Source organism: Plasmodium inui (genome assembly GCF_000524495.1).
Source record: "Plasmodium inui San Antonio 1 unplaced genomic scaffold supercont1.1, whole genome shotgun sequence".
Taxonomy (NCBI): Eukaryota; Apicomplexa; class Aconoidasida; order Haemosporida; family Plasmodiidae; genus Plasmodium; species Plasmodium inui.
The window spans coordinates 1,269,340-1,290,474 of NW_008481835.1; the positions used below are offsets into that span (position 1 = coordinate 1,269,340).

The 21,135-nt window shown below is 40.9% G+C and overlaps 3 protein-coding genes across 3 annotated transcripts; 2 read left to right on the plus strand and 1 right to left on the minus strand.

Annotated features, from left to right (window-relative positions):
• Window positions 1-1,024: 1,024 nt before the first annotated feature.
• C922_00293 (hypothetical protein) lies at window positions 1,025-4,456 on the plus strand (the record flags this gene model as incomplete). The annotated part of the gene is made up of 1 exon (XM_008815910.1): window positions 1,025-4,456. One exon carries the CDS (start codon window positions 1,025-1,027, stop codon window positions 4,454-4,456), a length of 3,432 nt encoding a protein of 1,143 aa, XP_008814132.1.
• A 1,332-nt stretch (window positions 4,457-5,788) lies between these two features.
• On the plus strand, window positions 5,789-7,261 carry C922_00294 (hypothetical protein; the record flags this gene model as incomplete). The annotated part of the gene is made up of 1 exon (XM_008815911.1): window positions 5,789-7,261. The coding sequence occupies one exon, from the start codon at window positions 5,789-5,791 to the stop codon at window positions 7,259-7,261; it is 1,473 nt and encodes a 490-aa protein (XP_008814133.1).
• A 1,800-nt stretch (window positions 7,262-9,061) lies between these two features.
• On the minus strand, window positions 9,062-11,554 carry C922_00295 (hypothetical protein; the record flags this gene model as incomplete). Its single annotated transcript, XM_008815912.1, has 2 exons — window positions 9,062-11,313; window positions 11,509-11,554. 2 exons carry the CDS (start codon window positions 11,552-11,554, stop codon window positions 9,062-9,064), a joined length of 2,298 nt encoding a protein of 765 aa, XP_008814134.1.
• Between the last annotated feature and the right edge of the window lie 9,581 nt (window positions 11,555-21,135).

Sequence of the window (21,135 nt, forward strand, 5' to 3'; positions counted from 1 at the left end):
GTAAAAATGCCAAAACGGCTGCACCGGGAATGCGCAGGTTTGGGACAATTGCGTGGATAGACGCGGGGATGGTTACGTGATTCACATTATGCCTATCGGTATAGCCGTAGACTGCCACGACAAGGATAAACGCTTCTCCACGTTCGCAGGGGGCGCCTAGGAATGAGCAAGCCTGAATTGTACACATACACGGGGACGCAAAAAATTGCTGCTACAAAGAAATGCTCTGAACTGTTCACGCCAGTGTGGCCAAACGGGGGAGTTCGTCCCTTCGCCTGAAATGAAGAATTACCGTTTTGCTAAATTTGCGCAAAAGGGTGTGGGGAAGCGGACGAGTGGAGGGGCAACTGTGGGGCGGCAATTGGAGAGGCCAACACGGAATAAGAAAAAAAAAAATTATAGCAATAATAAGAATTATAAAAATGAGAAATGTAACATAAAAAATTACAGCGAAAGAAACTCCATTTGGGGAAACTCCAATTGGAAAAGTTCCCATTAGAAAAATTTTTATGTCAAAAGGGAGGTGCAGTTTTTTTTTCTTCTTTTTTTGTTCTTTTCTAATGGAAAACTGTTCCCATGTCACCTTGCCGCTTCCGTGCTCACTTCAATTTTGCTTGAAAAAAATTTAAAACATGGCCATGTATATAAGTTCATATTATCCATGTATGTATAGCTTATATACAAGTGGAAGGACGATTTTACTGGCGTGATACGAGCGTCTTGACCAATATCGCGTGAGTTTCTCTTTTGTTGCTCAGGGGGCGCGATTTGTCAGTATGACGGTTTGTTGTTTTGTAGATTCGGGCAGGCGTAACATTTGAGAGAAGCGAAGAAAGTACCTCCGCGGGGTTGATGCGCACTTGTATGTATTATTTATATATGTATCTATGTATTTATGTATATTTCTATATAGCTATACCTACTGTGAATCGCACGTGTTTTTTCACTCCGCCCTGACTGAGGCGAAGGTAGCGTGCTCCCCCACCCCATAAGAAGGTAGTATATTTCCCCACCTCGGACAGTGATGGAGCACTGCAGCAAGCGGATTGAAGAGCTTCTCATGGGAAAGGGTGGGAATGTCCAACTGCCCAAGAACGAAAACGACTACTTAATAAGGCAGTTACTAAAAAATGTGATCGAAATTGTGAAACTGACTAACAGACTCTCCACAAATTGTCTCTACGAGAGCAGAGTAGATGTCATGTCCAACGATGAGCAAGTTAAGAAGCTTCAAATCGATTTACTAAGAACGGTGAAGGACTTGTTACTATACAGCTCTAGTGAAAGAACAAAAAGTTCTCTTACGTGGGAGCTTGACGGTGAGCACTTTATCCTAGGTAATAATTATCATATCATATCGAACACGCTGGATGAAATCTTCACCAGGACGAAGGACTGCTTTCGATTTTTTCATCTTAAAGATAAGGAGGCCTCAATGTTGGCGTGTAAAAGTAGCAGAGTTGAGGAGAATTTCCCCCCCGAGTTTGCTTCTTCCTCAAGGGAGTATCTCCCCCAAAGGGAGGGAAGAGAGTCAGCAGATAGTGATTCAGAGGAGAAAGAAGATGAAAATCCGAAGGGGAGAACCAACCCAGATAGTAACCAAAAGTATAAGAGGAATAAAGATCCCAATTTCCACGCCCAAACGGGTGAAGAGGAAGGAAGAGATAACACCTTTCAGCTAATCTTCCAGTCAAACATCTTGCACATTCAGAGCGAATCGGACGAGAGTTCCACAGAGAAGACAAATGAAAAAAAAACAAAAAAGGAAATGAGCAAAAATAGGAAAAGAAGGAGGCAATCCAAGAGAAAAGGGAACAGTGAAGAGAACCCCCAAATGATGGATAGTTTCTCCCCATTTAGGAATAGATCGAAAAAAATACAGTACGCCTGGTTACACCTGATTAACAATTATGTTACCTTCTTCATCCCCCGTCTAACTGTGAAGCATAACAGACTTGCTGATCTGGAGAGATGCTTTCTCGAAGCAGTCAGGTGCCTGCAGAGCTACATCCAGAAGAAGAGGAAAGTTCTTCAATATAGGGAACTTTTTAACGGCAATAAGCTCAAGCATATAAGTCGTGGGGATATTCTCGAAGAGATATTTCAAGAGGACGAGCTGGGAGACGCATCTGGGGGCACGATGGAAGAGGTGAAGACATCCCACTCGTGCAGCAGCTCGGGGGACTCCTCGGAAGAGCTTACTGTCCCCCCAGAACGGCTTACCTCCCCCCCGGATGAGGATTTTTTTTGGAAGATGCTAAAAAGGCTAGATAAGGATATAAATAAGTATGGCCCCAAATTTAGCAAGCTGGGCCATCCGTACAGTTACGAAATAAATGACATGATTAATCGGTATCACGAATGGGATGAAAGTGTGTCTCCCTTCGTGAAAATAACCCCTCAACTGCACAAACCGGTGCCGTTAAGCGAGAAGGAGTGCAAAATGATTAGCACTGAAGGGGATCTTCTCGAAATGGTGCATACTATTAAAGAAATGTGTACTAAAGTGTCCCTCTCCCTTGTGGTGAATTATAAGAACACCTACCGAGGTTTCACGTCCCTAATTCTAGTGGGAACACAACAGTGCGATTACATCATTGATGCACTGAACATGTTTGAGAAGATGCATGAGCTGAACGAGGTTACTACAGATCCGAATATCCTCAAAATTGTGTACAAGTCGAAAAATGTCATACCAGTAATGCAGAAGGATTTCTCGATCTACTTTGTTAACATTATTGACATTTCTGTTTGTTCGGATTTTCTGAACGTGAGAAACTCCTTACCCTATCTAGTGCACAATTACTTCCATGTCAGTGTCAATTCTCCTGGTCATGGATTAAATGCTCTCACAAGACCGTTGTCTCCTGACTTGGTTCATAATTTGAGGATGCCTTTCCACTATCTGTACTACCTCTTCGAGTACGTCAAAACGGATTTGTATTTCAACTACATATTTGCGCAATACCGGCGGGGGGGAGGCGAATGTAACATGGGCGAGATGGACAAGAAGGACGAGAAGGACGCGAGGGGTGCGATGGATGAGATGGACTCGATAGACCCCCTGGACGCGATGGACACGCTGCAACGGCTGCTCGATCAAGACGGTCCCCCCCGAAGCAACGTGTACGTACACTTCGAAAATATAAAATTCGAAGATGCATCGGAAGAGGAACAAAAATATGGAGAAGAAATTATCAGGAAGGTATTCAGAGAGAGCAATAAGATGTGCCTTCTGGAGTATAAGGTAAAAGACGTGTGTGATGTGGAAAAGACAAAAGAAAAAATCAAAAAGATTATAAAAACGTCCTATTATCACTACACCAGTTGTGATCCCTTAATAGAAAATATATTAGTGTGGAGAGAAAAGCTAGCCAAGAAAAATGACGAATCTCCGGATAGCATAATTAACATCCACACCATAATTTCCATTATTCTAAATATGCCTACTTCGATTTCAAGCTTAAAGAATAATATCATTCCCATGTCTAATCACATTTCCGAAAATCTGGAGACACTCTTTGAGATAATTATCAAATCGAATATGAAAAAAAAAACCAATCCACAATTTTATCGAAATTTTATTCAAAATGAGAAGGCGAACATTTGTGACTGCAACAGTGAACAGGAATTCAATTCCGTGGAACGCCCCTTCCCTAGGGAGGCACAAAGAGGCGTAGGTGGAGAGCAGGTGGAGGGGGCAGACGAAGCGAAGGGAGTCCTCATTGCCCCCCCCAGGATGCACTTTCAGAGCATTTCGGAGGGGGCCCCACGTGAGGCGCATCCTCCCAATGGTGGTGAAGACGGCGATGACGATAGCAATGGTGTTGGTGATAGGGATGGCGATGACGTTGCCAATGGTGTTGGTGATAGGGATGGCGATGACGTTGCCAATGGTGTTGGTGATAGGGATGGCGATGACGTTGGCAATGACGTTGGCGATGACCCTTGCTCTGCCCCACGTAGACCCTGCGATGGATGCGGTAACGAAAAGGAGGCGAGCGCAGAGGGAGAAGCCCCCACAGTCAGTGCGACTGATCAGACCTTCACCCTGGAAAGAACATTCTTTGGTAACGACGAAAATGACGAGGAGCCCAGCAAGGAACGTAAAACCCCTGTCAGCAAAGACGGGAAATATGAAAACTACGCTTTGCTGTCGTCCCTACTTAGCTACGTCAAAGAGAAGAACCAGAAAAGGTGTAAAACTTCTGAGCATCGAGAGAAGGAAGAAAATGTGAAGACGGAAGAAGACGGGGTACAAATGGAGAAGCAGAGGACCACTTACCAAAGTGTGAAAACGCAACTACCCCACGACGTTGCTAACAACCCTTGTGGCAAAAAAAAAATTAAACAAATACAACACCAGTCGTACAACCAGCAGTATAACATAAAGAAAAGAAAGGGGCTGTACTCTCAAAATATTTTAAGCGAAATGAACAAAAAGTGGAATGGCTAATAGGTCAAGCAGTTCGAAGATGGACTGGTCAGAAAAGATGGCATAGGAGAATGGGAAAAAAGAAGAAAACATAAAACATAATTTGATAAGTATACTTGCTTCCAATGTGAAGTGGCTTCTTTGCCTTTTTTTGTCCGCACACTTACCAAGAGTATTCGTTTCCCTGTTCATTCGTGTGTGCTCGAGTACATTCTTGCGTATGTTCCATTTGGGTGTCTTACTTACACCATTGCGTGCACATTCAGGAACACTTCGGTAAATCACTCGGGGAAAACGCTCCATTGTGGTGGTTCCAAATACGCATCATCTGTTAGCATGACAGAAAAAAACGTCGTTCACTCCTGCATGGAATACACTGTTGGGAGTATCCCCACGTGATGAATTCTTCCATTTGTGCCCCTAAACATGTGAACAGGACGTTTGGAGCTGTCTGTGCAAGGTTTTTTGCTAGTAATTTTTTATTGCCTATGCTTTGGTACTACGTTTTTTTCTTCTTTTACCCCTCCCATAATACATAAAAGAATGGCGCATGAAAAATTGCTTTTTTTCCCTTTTATTTGAGAATAACATTTTCTTTTTTTTCCGTTTTGTTTTGTTGCAAAATTGGCGTCCAATGAACAGAAACCAACGAAAGTCTAAAACGCGGGACTCCTATTTTGTCTGTCAATTTGAACGCTTTTAGGAGGGGCAAATGCGGAGGTGTATGCCGATCGTCGAGCTAAGTGCAGTGCAACGGAAAAAGGCAGGAATGCACTGGCGCCATGGCGCATTTGTCCAACCGCCCAGAAGCGCGAGCATGAAAGAGTATAATTCAGCAGTTCCCCTATTGACTAGTTAAGCAAATGAACAAAGGGATGCATGAAAAAATCCCCCCCGAATTGAAACACAATTTTACAATCGCATGTACAGCCCAGAAAATTCACTCGCCATTCAGTAGTGGGCAGTATTGAATACGTCACTCCCCTCCACCCATTTTGTAAATTCCCCCTCATTTTAAAGTGCAGAAATGGCCCCAATTTGGTGAAGTCTGACTTGTCTGATTTTTTCTTTTTTTTTTTTCCACCAGAAGAAATTGGAAAGCATCACATGCAAAATACTTATTTTATTGTTTATGCCAGGTTTCACCTTTTAAAAGGAGTGAAAAAGGAAGTTCTTGCAAAAACGACTTTCTCTTTATTCGTGGGAAAAAAGGAGGGACAACGCAGATTTACCTGCCGTGAAATGGGACTAGCTAAACTGTTCTTCTTCCCTTTTTTGTGAACAGGTAAAGTAAAAACGCAAATACACATAACATTTTTAACAATTTTATATGAACAATTTTAAGAAAAAAAAATGGCTAGCACTCCAGCGAAAAGTGGAGAAGCTGGGGAAAACGAAGCAGAAATGGGAACAGTAAACAAGAGTAACAACCCGAAACCTGACTTAAGCAATGATGAAAGTTACAGGAAGTTGAAGGAAGACAAGAAGAGGTTGAAGAAGGAGTTGTTAATTAAGGACAGTGAAATAAACAGCTTAAGGAAACTACTGGAAGAAAGAGACAAGGACACGAAAGTAAATTATATTCCACTGAGTGAAGCTAGGAAAATTACATATAAAGCATTACGAAAAGGATCAGCGGCACAGAAATTCATCTACCTAATAGAAAGTAACAGTATCAATTACAAATTAAAAAAGAAGGCCATCAACCAGCTGGTACTTAACGCATTCGGAGTTATGCATCACCAGAAGAATAGGTATCCTGAAATTCTCAAGTATACCGACTCCCATTTGAAATTATTTAGGCAGGAGCAATTAATTCTGTTGGCAGAAAATGAAAGGTTAACATTACAAATGAAGGAACTAAAAAAACAGCTTCTGGATAACAAAATTGACATTTTAAAAAAAAATGAAAAAAATTTAATAATGTCTATGAGGAAGGGTATGAAACAAATACCATCCGCCGCGGGAGAAGCGGGGCCAAGCGGAACACTCGCGGACCATGATGAGGAGAACTACGTAGAACTGGACGCAGATGTTGTGGAAAAAAATTTCATAAATTTAATAAAAAATTTTAAAATCGCACAATTAAAGTTACTATTCTACGCATTTAGAAAGTTAAGCAACAATTTATATTACAATAATTACCCTGTGAATTTTAGTACGAGCTTGAGTTCTTCGCTTAAACGGGGTGTAGACATTCTGAGCAACATGATGAGGTATAAAAAGCGTGCCTCTACATGTGCGGCATTTTATAAATTGCAAACTCATAACGATAAGAGTTTTGTTTATAACAATAGGAGGTATTCCGAACAAAGACACATGAACCGATTTGCTAATCCAAGTTGTCTCATACAAAATAGTAAAAAGATTGGGGAGGGAATTTCCAACTATGTCTTTAAGCCCTACTACTATGACAACTTGCCTAGCGCTACATTCGACAAGGAAAGGAAGAAATACTCTTTGCAAAGATTAAAAAAGAATTGTATAATGAAGAACTTACCTACGAATGAGGATAACCAATATCGCGTTAGTCGCGTTAGCAATGCGGAATGCGAAACCATTTTTGATCCTTTTTCGCGTGGACATCCGATGAATGCATCCAATGCCGACAGGAATGAGCGTAGCCATGCGGATAACACCAACGGGACTAATCGAACAAATTACAAAAACAGCTACTTCGGTTTAGGGATAAATAAAAACCATAATGACGATTTTGAGAAGCGCACCTGCTCCAGCAATTTGGACTTTGACTACCTTGCAGAATTTAGTAACTACGACAGAGAAAAGTTCATTGACATGTTCATATCGGAGACGTTCAAGAGGTGACCCAGCCGGAGGAGAAAATGGAATAGTACAGCATCTGAATGGGAACATATAATCGCACGTAATGTATACTCATGTGGGTGCATATCTATATGCCATCTCCCCCTGCAGATATACACCCTCCCTGTGTGACGTTAAGAAGGTACTATTCCATGTCCATTAATTAAATGGGGAAAGGTGGAACCCTATATGTGCGCCGCTATTTTCGGGGCTGTCCGTTTCCGTTTCCCGCGGAATAGCGTCTTGTTGAATTTTTTTAAAAAATGGGGAACTTCGTCATTGCGCTATTTAGGGTAGTCTTCCCCAGGGGATGGCGTTTTCGGTTGATGTGATTCCCTCCAAAACTGCCTCTCTGCTCCCCCCCATACGTTCCACAGACGGTACTTTTCGCCGCGCAGCATTAGTAGACAGGTACGTGCATAACTTGTGTCGCTTTTTTTGTCCGTGCTGTAGTTCTTTTCACCTAGGGGGTAGCCATCATTAGAACATTTCGGTTGGCAGCCCTCTGGTTTGTGTCGTTTTGCAGCCCTTTGGTTTGTGTCGTTTTGCATCCCTTTGGTTTGTTTCGTTTTGCAGCCCTCTGGTTTGTGTCGTTTTGCAGCCCTCTGGTTTGTTTCGTTTTGCAGCCCTCTGGTTTGTTTCGTTTTGTTCATTTCTTCTTGCCAAGTTAATAAGGAAGACGGCGCCACAAAGAAACCGAAAGGGGGTGTCATATGTGCACACAGGAGGCCGCCTACAAAGTCAGTCGCTTGTTCGTGCGGGCCACTCACACGAGAGACGTAGTTCCCCAGATTTCCCGTTGCATTCTCACAATTTCTTACACAATTAAAAATTGGAACTTTTTTTTTTTCTTTTTATTCCAATAGTTGTTCATTTGAATGAATAATTAAATTACGCTAAAATTTTTAGTTTTATTTTTGAGACTTGTCAAAAAAAAGTAAAGACGTGGTCATAAAAAAAGGGGGCATTTGGCACATCTACGCGACAGCTAGGGTGCAGCAAAACAGCCTCAATAAGTGGCAGAACAGTGAGTAATAATAAATAGGGCAAAATAAATGGGAAGGGGGTGCGACATACCCAGGAACAAGTGAATGTCTTATCTGACGTATGGTGTAAAAAATGCTAAATTTCAAAATAAAAAAAAAAATTGTAAAAATATTGATAAATATTTCAGGGGTGATGAAAATATATCAGATGAAGAATGTCTGCATGTTGCAAATAAACAAGCGTAGGGATTAAAATTTTTATAACTAGACGTTCGTCTACAAGCATTGGGTGTGCGTCTCGTGTGACATACGCAGACGCACATGTCCTGGGAGGGTAATCAAAAAACAACTCTTTTCACATGTGCATGCATTTTAACACTTTTTAAAAATGTGCCCTCCCCTTTTGGTGCTGAATTTAAAAATGAGTGAATGGGTGGATGGGGGCCAAAAGAAAAAAGCGAAAAAAATGGAAAAAACGTCAAAAAAATGTGGAAAAAATGGGCGTAATAACAATATACGTTTTAATATTTACGCATGTGCATATAAAGTGTATGCTCATGGTGGGGAGCTTGCGCTTTTACGCCCTTGCGGGGGGTAGTGCCTGGTGGTTGCTCCTGCCGTGACGCGCCGTTCGCGCGCTTTGGGGGTAAACGATGATCGAAGTAAAAACAAAACAAAAAAAATAGCAAAAAGGGGAAGAATGGAAAAAAATGGAAAAAAATAAAGAATAAATATAAACAATAAAAAAAACGCGTCCGCTGGGGACAACATGTCTGCCACTTAACCGCTTCTTCGCTTCACCGCTCCACGGCGCAGCTCACAGTTTGTCCAGATAAAACAGCTGGTCCTTCAAAGCCATGTGACTAGGCAGCTTGCTGTTTTTTATACACTCGCTAAATAACTCCAGGTAGGGTTCCAATTCGTTAATGTGTTTGGTAAATTTGGCACTTTTCAAACATAAGCGCAAGGAGTTGGTGTACCTTTCTCTTTTCTCTATCCCTACGGGTATTTTCGGGATGACGTTTTTTTTTAGATCCTGAAGAATTAATGACAAGGCTTCCCTTGTAAGGTCAATAAAATTTGCCTTATATTCATCTGGGTTCTGGCTACAATAATCAGAGTAGCAGTCGTTAGAAAAAACGAAGTCATACTCTGTTTCGTTGTTTGTGGGTTGGTTATTTGGTTGTTTACACACATTGTTATCGCTGTAGTCGTAGTTAATTGGCTTTATGAGGTAGGAATTCTCGTTGGTTTTTTCGGGGGAATCAAACTGGAAATCCTTGTCCGTTATGATGCACGTGCTGTTCTTCAATCGCGTGTCTTGGCTCGAGCGTGTGTTGTGCTGAGTACGGCCGCTTGGAGTGTTTTGCTGGTTCGGCTGGGCGCTATGGTAAGCACTACGATAGCTGCTATCATAACCGTTGTTGTAACCCTCATTGGGAGTGCCATGTTGGTAGTTCTGGGTGGTGCCTGGGCGGGCATTCAGGCTATGCACATGTTGGAAATCGTCGTGGCTGTTTTGGTCACCCTGCCCATTCTGCCCCTTCTGCGCAAACTGCACAGCGTGCACACTGCTGTTGCGCGTGTTGCGTGTCTTCTGCGTGTTGTGCGTATTGTGTGGGTTATGTATGCTGTGCGTGGCATGACTGCTTGGCCTATTGTGGTCATGACGGCTACTACTCTCGTGGTAGGCCGAAGCAGAAATGGCAGCGGGGTCACCACCAGTACCGCCACCATCGCCATCTCCCTTGTCTTTCCTAACCAGATAACTGAACTTATCCTCTGTAGTTTTTTTCTTCTTTCTGTTATCCCCTTGGTGACTGTCTAGTGTCTCCACAAGCGTGTTACTTCGTCGCTTCCCATTTTGTGGCTGCACCGACTTGTTCCTGTCTGCTTTGTAAGACTTCACCTCATCACGGGTTAAGCTGTTGCTGCTGTACCTCTCCGCTGTGGCAGGGTAGTTACGGCTTCCACGATTGGTTAGATTATAACTAGAAGTTTCTGTGTTGTGAAGGCTTTGTCCATTGGATTGCTTCCCTTTGGAAATGCTGTTGCTTCCTGCCCCCTTCCTCATATTAGTCTTAGCCTTGGAGACCTTGGATATGGTTACTCCTCTGAGGCTGTTACTTCCTCCCTTGGAGCTTCCGCCACTCCCTTTGGAGCTGCTGCTATTACGCTTGATATTATTGTAATTTCTTCCCTTTGTGATGGTACCCCCTTTTAGCTTTAAATTTCCCTTGGTATTATAATGCCCCCTCGCATTGTATGCTCGGGAGGTGGGTGGAGTGACACTGGAATTGTTGCTCCCTTTGTAAAAAGAAGCATCTTCCTCCTTGATCTCATTCTTTTCTTCTTTCTTATTTAACTCTTCCACGGATTTATTTTTAACCTTTCTTGTGTTGTAACGCCTTTTTCGGCTGGGTCCCTCTTCCGCTCCGTTGGCGCTTGCACTTGCGCTAATACTAGCATTTGTAACTCCACTGGCATTCTCGCTATTCATGGTGACTAAACTTCCTACATCGATGGACTCTTGTGCTTCCAGCTTTGTGTGATTAGTTCGACCTGCTTCATTGTAGGTGTATGTTCTGGTTCTTCCGCTGACGTGGTTGTTCGTCTCATTTTTAAGTTTCGCGTATACACCATTCCTTTGCACGAGAGTGATCTCCGCGTCGTTTCCGTTGCTGCTAGGGTGGGAGTCGTTTTGATTAGGCGCTCCGTTAGCTTCCCCGTTAGAGGCCCCGTTAGAGGACCCGTTAGCTTCTCTATTCGCAGCCCCGTTTGCTTCCCTTTTGGCGGTCCCGTTTGGCAGCTGGTTAAAATTAATGAGGGCTGAATTTTTACACTCAACGGCTAGCATTCTGGCTTTCTTAAATCCATGTTTCTTCACCGAAAAAACACGAAGGTGTCTGCCACTCCCTTTGACACAAGCTAGCCAACACTTCGTTCTGGCATTATACCAAACGCCCTTGTTTTTGGTGTTGTCTTCATTTGCGTCGTACTCTTCGGATTTCTTCTCATCTGTTCCTTTGTCGTTCACCGGATTTTTTACTGCACTATTGGGAGGGCTCTCTACAAAGAGAAGGGGGGGAGGGGAGTGAAGGAAAAAGATACTGTATGAGACGTGGGGGGGAAAAAAAAAGAAGGAGCTTCGAGTATGATGAACACAATTGGAGAGGCTCCTCTGGTGATCATCCAAGAAGACATGTCTACCCGAGCAGATGCGCATGCGAGATTCTTGATGTAACTACACAAGAGCACAATTACCTTTCTGCGTCCCAGCAGCGTCTGCGTTCTCGTCGCTATTGATCATTATCACTGAGGGGAATTGCTAATATGTGATCTTTCTTGTATAATTACTCATATGGAGATGGCGTCACACGGAACTGCAACCAAGTAGACACGTGTGAAGCGGCGCGGGCGAGTGCATACAAGTGTGTGGGCTGTTAGACGAGGAGCGAAAATGGGGAAGAGGTGGCAAAAGAAACAACGCCAATTAGCTGCCACCTTGCAACCCTTAGGGCACCGAGTAGAATAACCCAGATGGAGGGAAACTCTATATGTCTGCGTGGCGACGTCGACATGCAAATAGACGTGCGCAAAGAAATGCCACGACAAAGGGACGTGTAGAACTGTGAGCCCTACACAGGTATGTATACATATGCCTATGTATATGCAGAAGTACACCTATATAAATGTACAGGCATACAGACGTAGACGTATAGAAATGGAAATGCATAGAAATGTATATACATACAAACGAGAGGAACGTGTTTTTGTTTACAGAGCGTCCTCTTCCCAGATGGCCACGTCGGAGAGTCGATGCTTCGTGAACTTGCGTCTAGGAAGCTACTAACATCCCCCCGTTCCGTGAGCCTAGTAAGTTCATGAAAAAAAAGAAAAGAGATTCCCCCCGTTGCGAAGGAACAACCAAACTAAGCCAAATAAAAACCGAACAAAACGAAGTAACACAGTCAGGTGTGGGGGGCAGACGCGCGTGAGCACTCACAAGGCATGCAGACATACACAAATATATCAATGTATATGTTTATATATATCTTTACACTGCTACCCGTACGTGGTGCACAAATAAACAATTGACACAAGGGCGCGTTCGCACGTGTATGCACAAACGTACAGGTAGGCACATACTTAACACGTGCATGTATTCTTACAAACATGCGAGGGGGCCCAGTCTTCGCGCAAAAGAAAAAAAAAGAACAGGTGATGAAACGAACAGAGTAGTTAATTTAAAAGGGGCTATTAATAGATATGCCGGGTGGGGAAAACAGGGCTGAAAGCGGAAAAAATAAAATAATAAAATAGTAAAAGTGATGAAATATGGCGAAAATGGTGAAAACGGTAAAAAGGGAAAAAATAATAATAGTGTTAAAAATGCTAAGTGCTGTAAAAATCGTGAAACAATGGAAGAAGCTTCTCGCGCAGAACGTAAAGAATAAAGAATAAAAAAGAAAAAAAAAAAATAAGAAAAAAAAAAAAAAAAAAAAAAAAAACACTACTAATGATGGTAGCACGTTCGATCCAAATAACCTCAGTCGCCGCTTTCCGTTTTTTTTTTTCTTAACTCTTAAAAAAAATGAATGGTAATGGTAATGTTTTGGTTGCGCGTACAAGAGTGCCACGTGAGGCAGTATGCATGCGTATACTCATGGACATATACACGGATGCACTTTTAAACGTATGTACTGTACCTGTGTACGCAACCTACGTGTGAATGTTAACTTCACATTCGTGCAGTGTTACGCGAATGAGAACTGGTCGGAAAAATGATAGATTCGCCTACAGTGGGGGAGTGAAAAGAAAGGGGAAAATAAGTAATAGGAAGGCGAGGTAGCAGTGAATTGGTGAAGAATTGGTGAAACAGTGGCACCAAAGCGAGGGTAAAACGACGAAATGGTACTAAGGTGGAAATAAACTAGTAAGAAAATTAGTAAAAAAAATTAGTAAAAAGTGGGAATAAATTAGTGAAGAAGCATGGATCAAAAAAAGAAAAAAAAATAATAATAGTAATGATGATAGTAATTATGATAATGCTAAAATGGCAAAATAGCAGTGGCAATTATCCCAACGAACAATGGCAAACTCGCATGATAAAATAAACAAAGGAACTATGAAAAAAAATAAAATACATCAGAAGGAACGATAAAGAAAAGGTGTGAAAAAAAAAAACAGAATTGATGATATAATAATGTGATGAACACATTATAAAGAATAGGGGTAACATATGGGGGGCGAAAAAAAAAAAAAAAAAACCTATGTATATTTTGTTATGCACGTATGTAACCTTTGCCTACGTCCCTCTTCATATATATATGCCCATTCGTGCCGTATCGGTGCCGCGGGGGTAACTGCGCACAAAGGGGTACAGCTTGGAGATGCTCGGCGGTGTATACATGTGTTATATGTAGGGGAGTAACGCAGCTACAGTCTCGTGTACTTGCACACAGATACACAAGTGGCACGTGGGGAAATGATTTAATTATTGACTGCTCGGCAAAATACACAAACGCTCTGAGATATTCGCCGAACAATTGGGGTGGTGATGCAGTGGGGACAGAAGGAAAATGTAAATTTCGCGCAAACGCGACGTGAACGTACTACAAGTGTTATACGTCAATAAAATTACTCACAAAAATGTAGCAACGTGGGACTAGGCATAAAATTATAAAAATAAATAATGCTAATGTGAAAAAAAAGAAGTGTAAAAAATTTACCACAGCGCCAACACCAAAATGCAATGCTTCGCAAAGTGCAAGATTACACCTACCTGGTTCTACGAAGATAAGCACTTTTCGAGAGTACCTCCGCGGGGACAAGAATATATACATATGAGTTCCCCCCTATGGCCATGTCACGTAATGACTACAATTTTGTACCCCCACAGAGACAATATAGAAGCACACATATCACATATAGTCATGCATACATCCCTGCGCGCACTTTTTCCCAGCGGTTACTAGAAAGTTCCCTCCATTCAAAGTAGAACAAAATTAATAACGCATAAAAAAAAGCATATACTTCCAGGGGACGTACAAAATTTTTCTAATATTTAGCTATAACGATACCACGGTGAGAAGTGTACCACCCCTGTGTCAGGTCAATTTAGTTAAATTTAGCATGTACTACTCTCATCAGCCCACTAAAAGGAAAAATTATATAAAAAGAAAAAAAAAAAGAAGAAATGACTCACTTCGATAAATTAGCAAAATGGAGGAGGTGAACACAGTGTAACAATAATGAAAAGGTAGTAGAAACACGCTAAAAAAAAAAATATATATTAATAAGAATGGTGAGAGGCGTAAAAATAATTATAGCGTAGGAAAAAAAAAAAAAAAAAAAAAAAAAATAAAACAGGCAACCTCGATATTCTTGTGCTAATGCTAACAAAACGGCAAGGACGTAACTGAAACCATGCGCGCATGTGCGGCATTACGTGGGCGCAAGCAATTGGTACGCAAGGATACGCACGTGTATAAATGGCATGTACACATATATAATATATAAATAATATATACATATAAACGCAAAGAAAAAGGCGGCAAGACGTTGTGTGAAAAGGAAACACCCCCTTCCCACCTCTACTATGTGCAAAGACACAAGGAAGATTCTAAGGGTAGTAATGCAGTTACGTTAAAGCAGCCACGACTATATGCTTACCCGTTGTACGTGAATACACTTATTGGTGATGGTGCATTGGTACCCCCGCAGAGGCTCTCCAGTGAAGCGTGTTCATACAGTTAAATACGTAATAAAACGCAGAGGTGAACAGGCATACACGCGTATATTCTAGCGCCCGCGTTCGTTCATTCCACGGGTGAATGCCTCAACACATAGTGCTCCTCGAACAGGAAATGTGTACACTACGGGTGGGAGGAGTACTCTGGTACACCTTGCTGAGCAAGTGAGAGGAGGGGAGGGCAAAAAATGTAATACGTGATGGAGCGAGAAGTTAATTCTTCACAGGAAGGCCTAGTGCAAGGGCAATTGTTCGCTTAGCCTACTGATGCGACTACTGCTTAACCTGTGGCTACCTTACCAACTGCATCTCAAATGAACGTTCGTACATATGGTAGAGTGCGATGCGTCATTCGGTTCGAGGGGGCAGGCGTTCGTGCTCCCCGTAGACTTATGCAATGCATAACATACGTATCGCCCACACAAATGGTGAACACCGGGTGAAAACTTTATTCACGTAATTGGCGCTTCACCCGATAGGCCAAAGAGCATAACGCGCCAAAGGAGATGCGCTGGCGGAAACACACGTTGCAGTGAAATATACAACTAGGGTAAAAAAAAAGAAAACGAAAAACTACGTACAGTGCGCCGTTCTCACCCCCGCGTCGGAATACACGAGTAGGCACAGGTATATATGTACATATGTTCATATACGGCTATGCCTGGGTAGGCCTATCCATCCCCTTTTCGCGATTGCTCTTGTTCGAGTAGCCAGGGACCGGCGGTGTACAAACAATACAGCGAAATATTCTTCCACGCAAATGTACACCTTTATGTGTTATTATTTTTTTTTTTTAATCACAAAATGGATGACACGGGGGCAACTAATGTACAGATATGTCGACATGCACAAGGTACACTTCTTCATTTAATCTAATTAAGAACGGGAAGAAAAAAATAATAAAAAATAAAAAAAATAATAAAAAATAAAAAAAAAAATATAAAAATAAAATAAAATATAAAAATAAAAAAAAATAAATAAATAAAACAAAATAATAAAAATAAAAATGGCCTTATGTGTACGTTGCAGATTAATTAACAGCGCCAGACGGTGAGTTCTCCGGTCATTTTCTTTTTCCACTACAAACCTCGAATACTGGGTGGTTCGCAAATGAGTATCAATAAAAGGGAAAAACAAGTGGTTGAAAAAGGATTTGTAGATGGCCGTGTACCACTGTGGCTGTTCTAATTAGGTACAAGTGTAAATGTAAAATGCTACGCGAGGTCGTACGTGGTTACAATAGTGCAATTGACCCAGGTATAACACTCATGCAGATTTGTGAACAGGGGCATGCAAAGCGTCTGTGGCTACCCACCGTGAATCTTAACTTGCGCTTTCTAACTTTAGACCAAATGGAGAAAAGACACAAGGAGTAATGAACATATTGCGCGTGCAACGAAATGGGATGTACGCGGGGTATACTGTGTGTAAATGGATGTGACCATACCTATGGATGCCTAAATAGGTAAGTAAGTATCCACATCCGCGTGCACGAATATATACCCCTACACGAAGTGGTGACTTATACATGGGACGTGGCTCCAAACGCCTAATCTGGGCAAGCAACAGAGATCTTACTGTTGCGTAAATAAAAATGCAATTAAATAAAAATCTAAACAAAGGCGCAAAAGAGGAGCGAGGTGAAAGCGAAGCAGAAAGGTAACAAAAGTGGAGTAAAAGCTATATAAATAGGACAAAACGAAGTGACCATCACCTTGTCACTCATTAACGAAATCACTAATTCGATTACTAACTGGATCACTTATCACTCAGTACAAAGTTCGCGCAGCGCAAACTTTTCTCAGCGCGAAATGCAAATTTTGCTTACTGGGAATATAGGGAAATTTACTAACTTGTACCAAATTGAGGGGGATGAATAATGTACCATGGGCAATTTAATTGGTTCCTCTGCTAATCTGCAATGTGAAGGTTGCTGTTTCGTGCTGGCCGCCTCGCTTTTTGGTAGTTCGCGGTGTTATACGCTCGACTGGTTAGTTAACCTGTCTGTCACTTTGCCGTTCTGTCAAATGTCTACTTTGCTACTTTGATGCTTTACCGCTTCAATAACTGTTCTGCTGTTTGTTCCTCTTTACCTTTCCAGCACTTGGGTACTATTTTTGGCCCGGTCTTATTTTAGCCCCCCACACGTAAAAACCGTGAACACAAAATAAAAACGAAACAAATGTATTTCCCGTTATGATGAAAAGCAAACAGTTGTAATGTTTAAAAAAAAAAAAAAAAAAAAAGGCATGTAAAAATCATGAATTACTAATTAATGTGAATTTATCTTTATATTCACGCATACCCAAATGAACTGTTAGATATTTATTCAAAAGAAAAAAAAATATAGTTGTAACATATGTAATTATTCAAACATTTGCGGTAAATACACATTTGTGTATTTTAACACAATTTGCAGAATGACGAATGTCCGCATTACAAATTAATGCATTTACTTATCGTGACACATTAAGGGAGGGAATTTCACAAAATTGTTGCGAAAGGGTTGTTAAACATGCATATGTAAAATGAACAGGAGTTTTTTTCTTTTTTTTTTGCGCAAGTCTGTTTAAAAAATCATGCATTTGTTGTAAAGTTTTTTTTTTTTCGCTTCCTTTTTTTTTTTTCCTTTTTTTTATAATTTTCCTGGGAGCAAAAATTTGGGCACTTTCTGTCCTATGGGGATAATTGTTTCCTTGACTCTGCGTGAGGAGTCTGCTGCTCTTTTCTAGGTGACTTCTTCTGGATCCACTGTTTCGTTAAATGGGTGGCGCATTTGCGGTTTGACCAGTTAGGGGTAACCATTTGAAGGGTTAATCATTTAGCCGGTTAACCTGTTAGCATGTGCAAGAATAAAAAGATCTTGTGTACGGCTAGGTCATTTCTTCACCTTATTTCACATTACTTCGCAACCTCGACGTTAATTCCTTTAGCACAGTTCAATATACACACGAGAATAAACAATTAGACATTTCCCCGCGAAGGGGAAAAAAGAAATAAAAAAAAAAAAATATGCAAACCAGAAAAATTCGAAAGTACCGCACACGCAGGATTATTGCGCGTACGTAGTAACATGCACGAATATACACCCGCACGTTAGAACATCCGTGTACACGACTTGTACGTAGTTAAACTTATCCCTAGTACACAGTTACAATTTTTTTTTAGTGAAGCGCTGTATGATGCAGATCGAAATAGTTACAACTGCGAAAAGATCTATTCGACTTTCCCTCAAATCTTCCGCTCGCAATGGTTGACATAAGGCCGTAAAAAATAATTATTACAAAATAGGAATTTTAATTTGTCGTAGGATCACTGTTATTATGGAAAAAATGAATGAAAAAAAAATGTAAACATGGTATTTCGCGGGGGGATGTACGCGTAGATGAATTTGCGTTGTGAGTTCCTTTCCGTTTTGTATTTATATTTTTTAATCACATTTTTTAACTAAATTTTTTAACTACATTTTTTAACTAAATTTTTTAAATACATTTTTTAACTACAATTGTTAAGTACATTTCTTAACTACATTTCTTAACTACATTTTTTTTCCACCTGTTTGCTCCTTCATTTTTACATTCACATCAAACATGCATGTGCGGAAAAAAGCAATTGCTTGCACGTGCATATTAGAACTATTGGCGGAACAATTTTTCCCTTCAGGGAAGTGAGCATGTAACTCTATGTTCTGTCTTTTACATGCAGCTAAATCGGAACGGGTCCTGTTCTACCCCTTGGTAATGTTGGACATTTTGCCTCCTTGTCCACAACATTCTCTGCGCTAAGTTTCCACCCGCATACGTTATTTTACAACCTTTTTGTGCTACCGTTCCTTTTTTTTTTTTTTTTTTTTTTTTTTTTATTACCACCCCTTTCACTTCGCTTTTATCATATCCACAAATTAAAAAAAAAAAATTAATTTCTTTTTTTCATACGCGCATAACCCCACTAGATGCATCTATACGTACGTATACAAACATACTTATGGCTGATATCTCCCTGTGTAGACGCACTTTGCTCTAGAGCAGGGGCACATGCATACGTATAAATATGCCTAATCCGTATCGTCCTTATGCGTTTATTTGTGCAGGTTTTTCCGTTGTAACCGAGTCGCACCCATAGAATTGTTTCACCTTCCGTTTGGCACAATTAGTACAGTCTGAACAGATGGCACATTCCGTTCACTTACTTTCACCTGATGACACCTGCGGGTTACGGCACCAACTGGTCGGCGTGTGCCATTCTATTTCTGCTGTTTTTTTCCTAAAATAGGAAAAGAAACCGACCCAATAGTACATATCCCCCTCCACGTTCACCTAAATATACATGTGAATTTATTTTTTTACGCACATTTTTTCCCTATCACTAAGAAGGAAAGCCATTATTTTTGCGTTCACTCCTTTGGAGTACACCCTCGAAACTTTTCAGACGCCGACATTAAAAGAAAGAAAAAAAAAATTCTCAGTTGCATTGTTACAACTTCCAGTAGATATCTTCGTTTGTGCTCTGCACATGTCGCAACATGTACAGTGAAAATTTTATTTGGTTTAAAATTATTCTTTAATATTAATTCACTCGTTTGAGTGGTCACTGATTGTTTCATTTACCACCGCGGGCATATGCATATTTGGCACATGATAATACCAAATATTACGAGTCCACCGTTTTCGCGCTCACTGCGCACCATTGACATACGCATGAAAGAAATTTCAATACGTGGCACCTGTTATCATCCAGTACCCAGTGTAAAAAAGTGGAAAAGGAGCTGAATGAGGGTCAAACAAAGGGAAAAGAATTATACAAAAGAAAGCGAAATAGAGAAGCAAAAAGTTCGCAGGGAATGGCACATAACGCCAATAACCTCTTTCGCAAAAATATTGCATTTTTGTGCTAAAATGTATTAATTTTTGCGTATTCTACTATATCAATAATAAAAAAAAAATACATGCATAGGGTGTGCTTCCTCCCTGGAGTCGTTTTCTCCTAACACAAGTGTTAATACATATGTAGCACCCTTTTTTATATCGTCGTTCCGCACAATTTGCAATTTTTGAGCGTTCCTTCATTGGATCAAGGACGCAAAAGCTAAAAAGAAATTTAAATTGACAAAATGCGGAACGGCATACCGCGAATTTGACCAGCGCAATTTTTTTCCCGAAGAATACTCGTGCACATGGGAATAGCACATTGGGAAAAATGCCGGAACAAGTAATATCGCGTAGTAAATAAGGAAAAAAATGCCAGACGAATATAACGCCAAAGAATTACGATCCAACTGTCAAGCGAGAACAGGTTAAAAGGTACAGTTGACAATGCTGCCGTCAACAGGAATAAACACATGCACCTAGGCGAGAAAAACGAATGCAAGAAAAATACCGCCCAAGGAAACATGTTAGGCCCCAAGTATGTTCTAAAACTGTATCGATCCAATTGGAACGTCTAAGGCGCATTGAATTTTCAATGTGAAATGTTTTTTATTATGGACGAACCAAAAGGTGATAACTTTTGGGGATCATAGTAAAGGGTTAATTCTGCGAAAATGCATACCTTAATTTCACGCGGTTTTCAGGAGGGAGAAAACGAGTAATCCCCCAAATTTCTTCTTCATTGTGATTAAAAAAATGGAAAACATTTTAGCAAAATGGAAAGGGGAAGAAAAAAGCTTCGCATTTTTTGAATTCATCTTCTATGAAAGCATTTTTATGGGTGTACTTATTTACACACACATGTATGTGTCAATCAATTTGTTCTATTTCTCTCTGCGTATCTTCCCATCTCATACTTTATTCCTCGCCTCAGGTGCGCAAACGAGCCATTTCCAATTTGTTGCCAAAAAATTATATAAGCAGTTTTGGCTATTTTTTTTTTTTTTTCCAAATCGCCAAAAATGCCATTTATCCAAATAAAAGTATGAACAGGCAAGGTAAATTTTCAATTTTATGTATCCCCATCACAGCTAGTTCAAAAAGTGTGTATTTCTGCCACACCGGGTTGGCAAAAAAGGCAAGGATTAACAAGTGCAGCTTTGTGTGTATGGTCACATCTAAATGCCTTTTTTCTTGTCCCCGAATTGGGGCAAAAACGAGGGGTTAGCTCTGGGGGAAATGTAATCGTGTGTGCCTAGCTACACCGTCTGA